This window comes from Festucalex cinctus, chromosome 6 (genome assembly GCF_051991245.1).
Source record: "Festucalex cinctus isolate MCC-2025b chromosome 6, RoL_Fcin_1.0, whole genome shotgun sequence".
In the NCBI taxonomy this organism is placed as follows: domain Eukaryota; kingdom Metazoa; phylum Chordata; class Actinopteri; order Syngnathiformes; family Syngnathidae; genus Festucalex; species Festucalex cinctus.
Genome location: NC_135416.1, coordinates 25,803,057 through 25,813,451, shown reverse-complemented (window position 1 = coordinate 25,813,451; position 10,395 = coordinate 25,803,057). Strand labels below are relative to the sequence as shown.

Here is a 10,395-nt window from a genome sequence, read left to right as displayed (position 1 = left end):
CTCAAAAATAAAACATTTTTGGCTCCATATTTGTGTGCTGTTTTCAGTTTGTTTGATGAAAAAAGTAGGCTAGTTTCAGTCATTTTTACAAATGGAGAAATATCTTCTTTTCCAGAATCATTGTCATTATATGGTGTGTTCCATTTTACAATAGTGTTTTCAATTTTGCACTACAATGCAAATGCAATGCAAATGTGAAGCAAAAGCTTAGTTGTGTGTGCTTAATGAATTCAATGTGTCATTGGAGAATACGACGTGTGTAGCAAATGAAAACATGATTCCATTTTGTGAACACAACGTAGAGATTTGATGTCAAGAGTCTTCTTGCAAAAGGAGTGTCGGGTTTAGCATTTTGTGTGTGCAGTGTTGAGAAATCTGTTATTGTATAGGTCGCTTGCACATCGTAATGCATCAGGGGAGTTTTTTCTTCGGGCGCCATATTGGGTGGCCCGCCGGCTCCGACAATTGGTGGCCGAAGGAACACTCGTTTACACGGTAGAGCTTATCAACCTAATAATGTCATTTTCGCAATATTTTCGCGATTTACCGGAAGATCAGAAACAATGGTACAGGCAGGTGTCGCTGTGTGGCGGGATTGATCCCTACGTCCTGACCAAGGGTGATTTTTTGACGGCGAAAGCTTGCTGGCCAAACGTGACTACTCTGGACATGTTCCATTACCTCGTGTTGACAATATGCTCCGTAACACGCCAACAAATGAAAGCCTACAAATCCCTTGAGGCTTACAATTATTTTGTAAGCGGGTGGATACAAACTGTAAACTTAAACGTCGCATCCGAAGAAACTGTTGTTGTTGCACGGGTAAGTAAACCACTTGGTTTGTAATGCTGCACATAATGCATACAAAAATGTTTATTTGTTCTCAGGCTTCCTGTTATCAGTGTGTTTACATGCACACCTGCGTTTACCTGATGTGGTTTTTCTAACAGATTTTATAACAGGCAAATGTGGCAGAGCGTACAAGAATTAAAAAGTGACTGTAAGCACAGCCTCCCTGTGGCTTAATTAAATTTAATCCTACCCTTGCACTAGTAACGTACGTTTTTACTTAATCAACTTGGTTAAGGTTAACCACTCTCAGAGGATGTCTGCCACACCGCTTATTAGGCCGTGGGGTGAACCCCAAAAAAGTGCCTAGAAAAGGAGTTTCGCTCCACTGTCTGGGCACTACTTGTTCAATGCATTTTTTGATAGATAATACCCTTCTGAACTTTGGGTTAAAAGTTCACCCAATGTTTTCCTGCCCCAATTTTGTCACAAGCCAGAAATGCATATATAGGTAAATAAAAAAAAAAACGAAAATCTTGTGCTGGAGTTTTTGGTTGCAAAACGTCTTGCATTACATTTGGCAACAGAAAATCATTCCCAGATGTTATAAATACATGTACCTAACATCAGAAACAAGTATTGGTGGTTTGGTGCAATCATGTGAATTTAGATAATTAAATATATTAAATTTGTGCCAAAAAAACAAAAAGCCCTTCAACTAGAAGTGACACCAGCACATGAATGTTACATTTAGCTATGTTTATGTTTCATATATGAAAACAATTCACAACCTACCACGTAATGAAAGGTACACAAGAAGCAGCATACATCGGCCAAAAATACTACCATGCACCACAAACCTGGAACAAGGCAAAATGGACTAGATGGAAATAGATGCATTCAGAGCCCAGATTATTATAACACATAGAATATTTATTAAAGTATCAGATTATGTCACAGCATGTCATTTATACCCCCCACACACACCCCCACACAAAAAATATTAATAATAATAATAAAAAATCAAATACAAATCAAATGTGCATTCACAATAAAACCATGGAACTTCATTGGAGAGCTCTTTTTTTTGGTAGAACAATTTAACAAAGGTCTGTGTTGTGGAAAAATGGAATACAGACATTTTTATTTTTGCCTGAAAAGTGTTAAAATGGAGAGTTAACATCTTGATAACGAAACAAACAAAATGGCAGATTTTACATATACAGATTTTACAGCCCTGCACTGTAAAGTGTCCTCGTATGCCCTGTGATTTTCCAAACTGATGTTGTACCAGCTATGTGTTAGTGTCATTTTCTTGGCTTACGTCAGTAGACTCAGTAGTTGATGTATCTGATGAGTGAGGTACCCTGTCTAAAAGTTTGTCAGTTGTTGATAATGTCTCTACAAAAACCATTTCAGAGGTGTTGCTGGAAAGGGGTGTGAAAAACGAGCTGGGGGAAATCACATCTCAATCTTCGTTTCAGTATATCCTGCCTGAAATAGAAAATTAAAGGGAAAGATGAGCACAAGATACACATATTCACATCACACTAGGGCTGCTCTATTATGGAAAAAAATAATCATCACAATTATTTTGGTAATAATTTAAATCAAGATTATTCAAAACAATTATATTTTGTTCAAATCAAGAAAATATTTAAACATTTGAAAATAAGACAAATACAATCATATGAAACTGTAATTATGTAAGTTGCTTTTGGACCCAACAAAATGTATAATATATTATTATTATTATTATTATTATTATTATTATTATTATGTTAGCAAAAATTTGAAGTTGGGTTGCAGCGTGTGCAGTAAGCTAGTTTTGACACGGGTGTGTGGTAAAAGAACTCGTGTGGGCGTGCCACAACTCAAAATTAGTATTATTAGTGCTGCAGCTATCGAATATTTTGGTATTCGGATATCCTACTGAAAATTCTAGTGAATAATCGAATATTTGGATAGAAATAAAAATATACCTATAGGCCTATATACTTTCTTGGTCAAAGAACAATTATAAATACAGAAGACAAAAAAACACATTTGCATGTTATAATTAACTAACTGGTTTTCATTTTTAGAGAATCAATTTTATGTATTTATTTATTTATTTATTTTTTTAACTTAAATTTAGCTTGTCAGCAAGCTATTTTTCTCTGAAACAGTGAGATTTTAGACAAATCTCTCCCCACAGATTTCAGTCAATGTTTTTCAGTGTGAAGATTTATACGTTACCTGTAGTATGAAGCATCAAGATCCCCGTGTTTCTTACCACTGTTCACAAACCTCTTAGCTTGTCCATTCTCCTCACATCTTTGTCAACTATAATCCTTTGACGGATTACTTGTTCACAAAAGAGTTTGTAGCTCTCAGCATAGGGTTGTCTGAAACACACACACTCACTTAACATGTGCAAAGAGTCATACTTTCTAAATAATGCTGTCTCTAAATGAATATGCAGAAGAATGGAACATTTCTTTCATTTCTTCATCTCAGCTGCCTGCAGCAACCCGCCTTTATACAAAAAAGAATTACATTATGTGTTATTGTCACATCACCTCTTTTTACAGTATATGCACATCACAGATTTACAAGTAAAGTGTTTGTTGAGGTTGGTGAGAGAGAGTTTGGGGGAAAGGGAGGGTGTAGCTGTGACTCTCTATTATGACTGATGGGGACAGCTAACCCGAGTTTGTTAACCACTGTTGGATTCACTCGATAAATCATTCAGCAGCTTGCATTTTTACTAAGCTATAGCCTTAAAACTTAACCTAGGAACAAATTATTTTCAACCCTATACTAAATATCGGTCACATTAATAACAGAAATGGGCACGCGTGTGTGTAGCACATACCTGCCGACAATGTTTCTGCTTTGGCGAGATGATCCCTCTTCCGTGTGCCTTCCGATCCCAGACGAGTATACTTTGAAATTTATTTTTACAAATGAAGCAGATGGCTGGAAGGACGGGGCCAGCTGAAGCGATGGGCAAACCTGAACGGGAACCAAGTTTTTTTCCCCACTTTCTTTTTAACTTTTTTCTCCTTTTGCTCTTCTTCGCTCTCCGACGTTGTGGTCGCCATTTTTGATATGTGGTTGCTATGGTGAGGAGAAAGCAGCAGCTACCTGATTGGCTCATGTGACCTAAATCACACCACTGCCGACCAAATGGCACTACGCCCAAACGAGAGATCACTGCGCCTCATCGCAAAATAGTGCCGGGGTTTCACCACCGAAAACACAAAATTGGCAGGTTTTCAGAGGGTGAACTCCACGGATTCTTACTTACTACTAATAAATCTATTTTATGAAGTAAAGATTATTTAGTGCCCCTGGTAGTGGAGCGAACCTGAACGAAAACGTGTGTGACCTGACGGCCTAGAGAAAGCAGCAGCTACCTGATTGGCTCATGTGACCTAAATCACACCACTGCCGACCAAATGGCACTACGCCCAAACGAGAGATCACTGCGCCTCATCGCAAAATAGTGCCGGGGTTTCACCACCGAAAACACAAAATTGGCAGGTTTTCAGAGGGTGAACTCCACGGATTCTTACTTACTACTAATAAATCTATTTTATGAAGTAAAGATTATTTAGTGCCCCTGGTAGTGGAGCGAAACTGAACGAAAACGTGTGTGACCTGACGGCCTATATGACATGGATCCTTGTGAAACACGATGGTGACATTATTACTGCACACTGCAATTGTATGGCGGGGTAAGGAGAATGATGATATCTATTAAATCAATCAAGTTCAAAATGAGGCATGAAACGGCTTTATGTAATAATGCTTGAATGAATGGTACTTTTAATCCTTGTTTCATAGCGCTCCATGAATTGCTATGGATTTGGTTTTCTTCACATTGTTGTATTACAGATTAGGAGAAAGCTGTTCGCATGTGGGGGCTGTACCTTTCTATCTTGAAGCACGTGCACGTCTGAAAGGGTCGACTGCTTGCACGGAAGAAAAGAACAAGTGGATAATGCCGTCCAGCATGAGAGGGGTAATGGAAATTATTTTGTGATTCTTCAGACAACTTCCCTTTTGTTGCACATATTGACAAAGTTGTGTGTGCTAAGCATTGTTTTTATTTGTAGCAACATTTCAACATTTATTTACATGTACTTCCAAACTTATCTGCTCCTAGCCAAGCCATGTGCAGATGACATATTTTTAGTTTCTGTTTCCAGTACAATAAAACGTATTCATGGTAACTACTGAGCATACTGACAGCTTTCTTATGCTTTATTTGTTGTTTAGGTTCCTTTCCTGCCTGTTAAACAGATTGACTTTCAGTCTGCGAAGCGTTGGAAGAAGACCTTGGAAGGAGAATCTTCACCAGCTGCCACATCGAGTCACCCTACTGAGAAGACTGATATGACCCCGACAGCACAGGAAATCAGTGACTTCAACCAAGCCATTTTCATGTGTGGAACAAAACCAGCCATGCTGTCATTAATTCCCGAGTACTCTGACTCCTACATCCCAAAAGAGAAGAGAGGACTTCTACCTGTGCCATTAACAGAATTGTTTGACAAAGACAATTTAGAACTGTCAATTGAGGAGCTCCAAGAACTCGGCAAGGGGGTTGTACTGGACTTGACGCAGGATATGGTCCAGAATATGCCAAAAGAGACTGTTGTGCAAACTGGATCTAAACTTTGGTTCAGACAACGGGCTGGTAGAATTACGGCATCAAAACTGAAATCTGTCTGTCAGGCAAACGCGATGAAACCCTCCCCAAGTCTGGTGAAATCCATCTGTTACCCAGATTCACATGTCTTTTCAACTGAGGCAACAAGGTACACACCAATAATATATATATGATATTCATGATCAATAGGACTCTCAAGTGAAACATTTTAATATGTGTCTTACAGGTGGGGGTTAAAACACGAGGAAGCAGCACGACAACAGTATATGGATGTCATGAAACATCATCGGAATCTTGAAGTGTTGAACACAGGACTTCATGTCAATGTCCAGTGGCCATTTCTTGGGGCAACTCCTGATGCCTTGATTGAGTGCAGCTGCTGTGGTGTTGGCGTTTGCGAAATCAAGGTACAGTGATACCTCGGCTCACGAACTTAATTGGTTCCCAGAGAGTGTGTGTAAGCCGAAAAGTTCTTCTTCCGAACATTTATTTTCCATAAGAAATGAGAATAATCCGTTCCCAGGTCCCTATAAAACATAATTTTCTACTAAATAAGCCTTAAAACTACACAAAAATATACCTTATTTTATGTATAATAAATGTGCTATTGTATTGTAATTAAAGAAATAAATTGTACTGTATAATAAAGTCGTTTTATTTTACTTTGTGATGGTAGTTCTTAAGGATAGTAGCAATGGTAGACTTACTTCATTTGCGAGCGTTTCACCGCGTAGTGTTTATGGAACGGTTGCGGCTCATTCGCACTTTCGTGCTCACCGGAGCGGAGGAGGTGTGTCCCTTGGTGAACAAGGAAGTGGAGCACTTTAGCGAGTCAACAAAAAGTGAGCACCACCAACTACTTTCACCTCTTTCCTGGGACTAAACAGCCGTGGCACGATTTTCTCCTTTTTTGAGGTACGTGATGGCACTTTCGCTTTTTTTTAGTGGCGCGAACTCCATTGACTACAATGCAAACGCGCCGCCGAATCGCCGTCCCTCGCTGGTAAGCATTAGGCTTAACACTAGCCTGTGGTCGGGTCTTTTTCGGTCCCATAATAGCAAAAGTACACTCAAAATGTCTATCATACACAAACCGCGTCCGCACTAAAAGAAAAGGGGGTGACGAACTGGGACGCCGTGAGCGTGCGTCAGCTTCTCGTGGCCGCCACCGTGGTGCTGTTCGACCGCGTGGTTTGGTTCGTCCGCCGAAAAGTAGTTCGTCAGCAGAGACTAAATTCTCGCGAATTTAATGTTCGTGAGGCGAAAAGTTCGTGAGCTAAAGCGTTCGTCAGCCGAGGTATCACTGTATGTACAATAGGGTATATGCCACGGAAGAGGCAGGACTGTTTTTGTACATCAGTTTGTTTCCGGTTCGGTTTGCAACGTGTGGGCTGCGTCAAAAATACTTGTGCTTCCGACTTTGTGCCCCTCATTGGCAACCCGAAGTCTCAATTTGGCATACACACTCATAACACAAATCAAACATTTTATGTTGCAGTGCCCATTCTCGGTGCGAGATCTCACGGTTAAGGAGGCTGTCAAAACACCCAATTTCTGTCTGGTGCCGGATGGCAAGACTTCCCATCACTTGTCTCGACAACACCAATATTATTACCAGGTATGTATGGCTTTACTTTTTGTAGTTTCTTAGAATTTAATTCTATGCTTCATAATTTCATTACAATGTTTCTAATATTTTCAGATACAGGCACAGATGGGTTTAACTGGACGGGACTTCTGCGACTTTGTGGTCTGGACAAAGTGTGACATTTACATTGAGCGAGTCCACCCAGATCCCTTATTTTGGGCAGGTGTGGTGGAAAAGGCAGAGTTTTTTTTTTTTCCAAAAAGCCCTCCTACCTGAACTGCTCGGGAGAGCTTTTACGAGATCAGCAGTGGACTCAAGTGTTCCTGCCCACCCACTGTCACCTACCACTTGCTCATGTCCTTCAAAGACGCGGAGTAGAGTTGTTTTTTTGTGCTGCAGCAAATTGTAACATTAAACGATACCATCTGAAGTGTGCCAATTTAGGGAGACTGCCAAAAGGAAAGTGGTTTTGTAACAAGTGTGAGAACAAGGAGAACTGATTAAACACGTATTATTGGGAAAACTCTAACACAGTACTGGTATACTTGTCTTATATTAAACAAATTTAAATGAGAGCAGCTTTTTCCTCTGTACATAGTACAATGAAAGACATCGCATACCCCAACATAACATCATACAGTCATACTCTTAAAATAATGGCCTAATATTTTGACACAAATTATCAACACTCGTGAGGATAAGCAGTATATGAATATATATATATTTATTTATTTATTTTTACGTAAATATCTCAGGACGGTAGGTACCTGTGCTAAACTAAACTACATCATAAATTAACAGTTCAATTTTATCCCAGAAATTACTACATAATCATTTTTTCACTTCATTTTTTGTGTTTTTAGAAATAATACAGATTTATGCCATTATTTTAAGAGTGACCATATCACACTCGTCTCTCCTGTGCACGTTCATGTCTTGGCACCGACTGGGCTGAAACATAAATCTTGTTGTGACCCAACTTTAATGTTGGAGCCCAGTCGGGATGATTGGACGGGAAAAGGGGCGCAGGGCGACCTGTTGTTAAAATAAACAAATACACACACAAATAAAATATATTGTAGACCTATATGGCAAGACTGGTTATTTTGCCGCAGTAAGGTGGCCGTGAATAAGTTCTTTAGCATGATGTGTAGGCTACCGGTGGTCTGTTTTCTTGCTTCACCCCCTTCTGTCTCTTTTCTTCAAGTTTACATTTTGCCACCAAAAATGTTATGTTATGCCTTGGGGGTCCGTGCCCGCCCTGTCAGTCAGCCGTGCCCGCCCTAGCAAGATGACTCGCCAACTATTCGTCCTATCAGTCACGTAAACTTGCGCCTTCTGGTTCAAGTAAAGCATGGCGTGCCAGCCAACCACATACCTCCTTTCAAGTTTGGCTTTGATTGACAACTAAGGCTAGCCAATTACAATCAGGATCACGAGGGATGGGGTGGGGTGGGAGGTAGACGCACGCTCTGCAGACGTGCCTTAGCCTAATATACTTCCGGGTAGATAGTGAGCATTTGCCGGCTGGCGCTGGCATAAAGACTGAGCAGTGAGCACGTCGTGAGGCTTTAATGGGAGCCACCAAACCCCAAACCTTGATCCAGGATGACACATTTGACATCATTGGGAATCCTGAGCCCACTGGTTACGTTTACAAGTGAGTGTCAAACTTTTCTTTTAATTAGTCAAGCCACACAGCACGGATGAATTGTAGCAATACAGTATGCAGTTAACAGACCCAAGCAGTCACACGTACACAACAACAACTATGGAGCATAAAATTATTTATCACTAAAGCAGTTACAGTACAATGTGAGTTGAATTCTCTTTTTTTATTGCCAAGTTTGTTAATGTTGATGACTGTCACTAAGTTCTCATTTAAAAAAAAACAGCACTTTACACATCCTTTTGGATTGATATTCTGCTTAGTTTTTCACTTAACCCATATTTTGTTTCTGTATGTCATCGACATAACTCAACCTTATTTCTAAATCACTTTAAAACATCCATTGTCCCATACAAAGTGCTGTGCATGGAATAGAAATTAATCTTTTAGTAGACACAAGTGAAATAAAATTAATTAGAGTAAATATAAGTAGATAGGTATACACACAAATAAAATTAATACTAAAAAAAAATTCTGTATAAGTATAGAAATAAAATAACACAAAATACAGAAGGCACCATAAAAAAGTAAAATGATGTCAAGTCTCATGCTGAGTCAAAGATCAAAGAATAGAGATGTCTGGCAAAAATGATAAGAAATTTTGTCCATATCGTACAGCCCTATTCCAACACGCAAATGAAGGCAACTGCTAGCCAATTCCAGATAGAAGGGGCTGGGTCACAGAGTCATTCATTCGGACATAGTTTTTTACAGAAGTGAAGAGTGGATTTGTTTCAAATGAACTTTTGAGTTGAATAAATGCAAAAATGAATTACACATTTTTTTTCAGTTTGTCTTTTAGATTTCAGATTTCCGCTTTTAAGTGACAGAAAATATTTCTGAGCACTTTTGCAGTTGTCACAATGCCGCTGTTCAACCTGATGAACATTTGGTTTTTAATATATTTTGTAGTTTTTGGAGACAGTTATTCCTGTGACAGTGATATGCCTACACGTCATACGAATTGGGGGGGGTGAACTGTGCATTGACGAGGGGTTAATTTTATTATTATTATTATTATTATTATTATTATTATTATCATCATTATTATTATTATTATTATTTTCAGGTTTGGGAAATTTACATGTCCAGCAGCAATGAGAACAGATAATAAAATAATAAAATAAATAATTAAATCAATCAATAAATAAGGCTATTACACCAGAGATTGAATTAATAATAATAAAAATAAAATAGAAAATATTAATTCTTTAAAGCAGAACATACTTTTCAGTTAAAAACACATATTGTTTTCGCGACAGTTTATATTCCAAATCAAAACGCAATTGTTTCCGACCCATTTATAAAGAATCAAAGAATCATCTCATTAAAAGCACGCATTTTATACTTAGATCCATAAGAAAAACCTTGCTCATTTCGCCGCATTATAAGCATTAAACCTGAAAATAATAATAATAATGATAATAATAATAATAATAATAAAATTAACCCCTCGTCAATGCACAGTTCACCCCCCCGAAGTACAGAAGTACAGTTAGGGTGACGTAAGCGAGTGATGTAAGCGCGGGGATGCATTTTCAGGCGGGATGCCATTTGCGGCACAACACCGGCTTGTATTACCGAGCTTGCTTCCTCATGAATCCAAAACAAAAGCGGCTTGCCCATGTATGGGCTGTCGAAATGTTATTAACCATCATGCATTACTATAAAAGGTAAACAAACTTACCG

General features: G+C 38.9%; 1 protein-coding gene across 3 annotated transcripts; it reads left to right on the top strand.

Annotated features, from left to right (window-relative positions):
* The first annotated feature begins 457 nt into the window (after window positions 1–457).
* On the top strand, window positions 458–7,556 carry LOC144021396 (uncharacterized). Of its 3 annotated transcripts, none has more exons than XM_077525647.1 (6): window positions 458–822; window positions 4,672–4,798; window positions 5,056–5,597; window positions 5,676–5,856; window positions 6,948–7,067; window positions 7,152–7,556. In XM_077525647.1, exons 2-6 carry the CDS (start codon window positions 4,778–4,780, stop codon window positions 7,311–7,313), a joined length of 1,026 nt encoding a protein of 341 aa, XP_077381773.1. In that variant the 5' UTR covers window positions 458–822; window positions 4,672–4,777; the 3' UTR covers window positions 7,314–7,556. The 3 variants fall into 3 exon arrangements, with proteins under 3 accessions (XP_077381773.1, XP_077381772.1, XP_077381774.1); XM_077525646.1 differs by lacking the exon at window positions 458–822 and adding an exon at window positions 4,240–4,511; XM_077525648.1 differs by lacking the exon at window positions 458–822 and adding an exon at window positions 4,240–4,596.
* The last annotated feature ends 2,839 nt before the right edge of the window (window positions 7,557–10,395 follow it).

What these genes read in the sequence shown, in the direction of transcription:
- LOC144021396 (XM_077525646.1), top strand. Translation starts at nt 4,447, where the DNA reads ATGACATGGATCCTTGTGAAACACGATGGTGACATTATTACTGCACAC. An exon ending in TGCCGTCCAGCATGAGAGGG is followed by an intron (nt 4,799 to 5,055) that starts GTAATGGAAATT and finishes TTTGTTGTTTAG; the next exon opens with GTTCCTTTCCTGCCTGTTAA. An exon ending in AACACCAATATTATTACCAG is followed by an intron (nt 7,068 to 7,151) that starts GTATGTATGGCT and finishes TAATATTTTCAG; the next exon opens with ATACAGGCACAGATGGGTTT.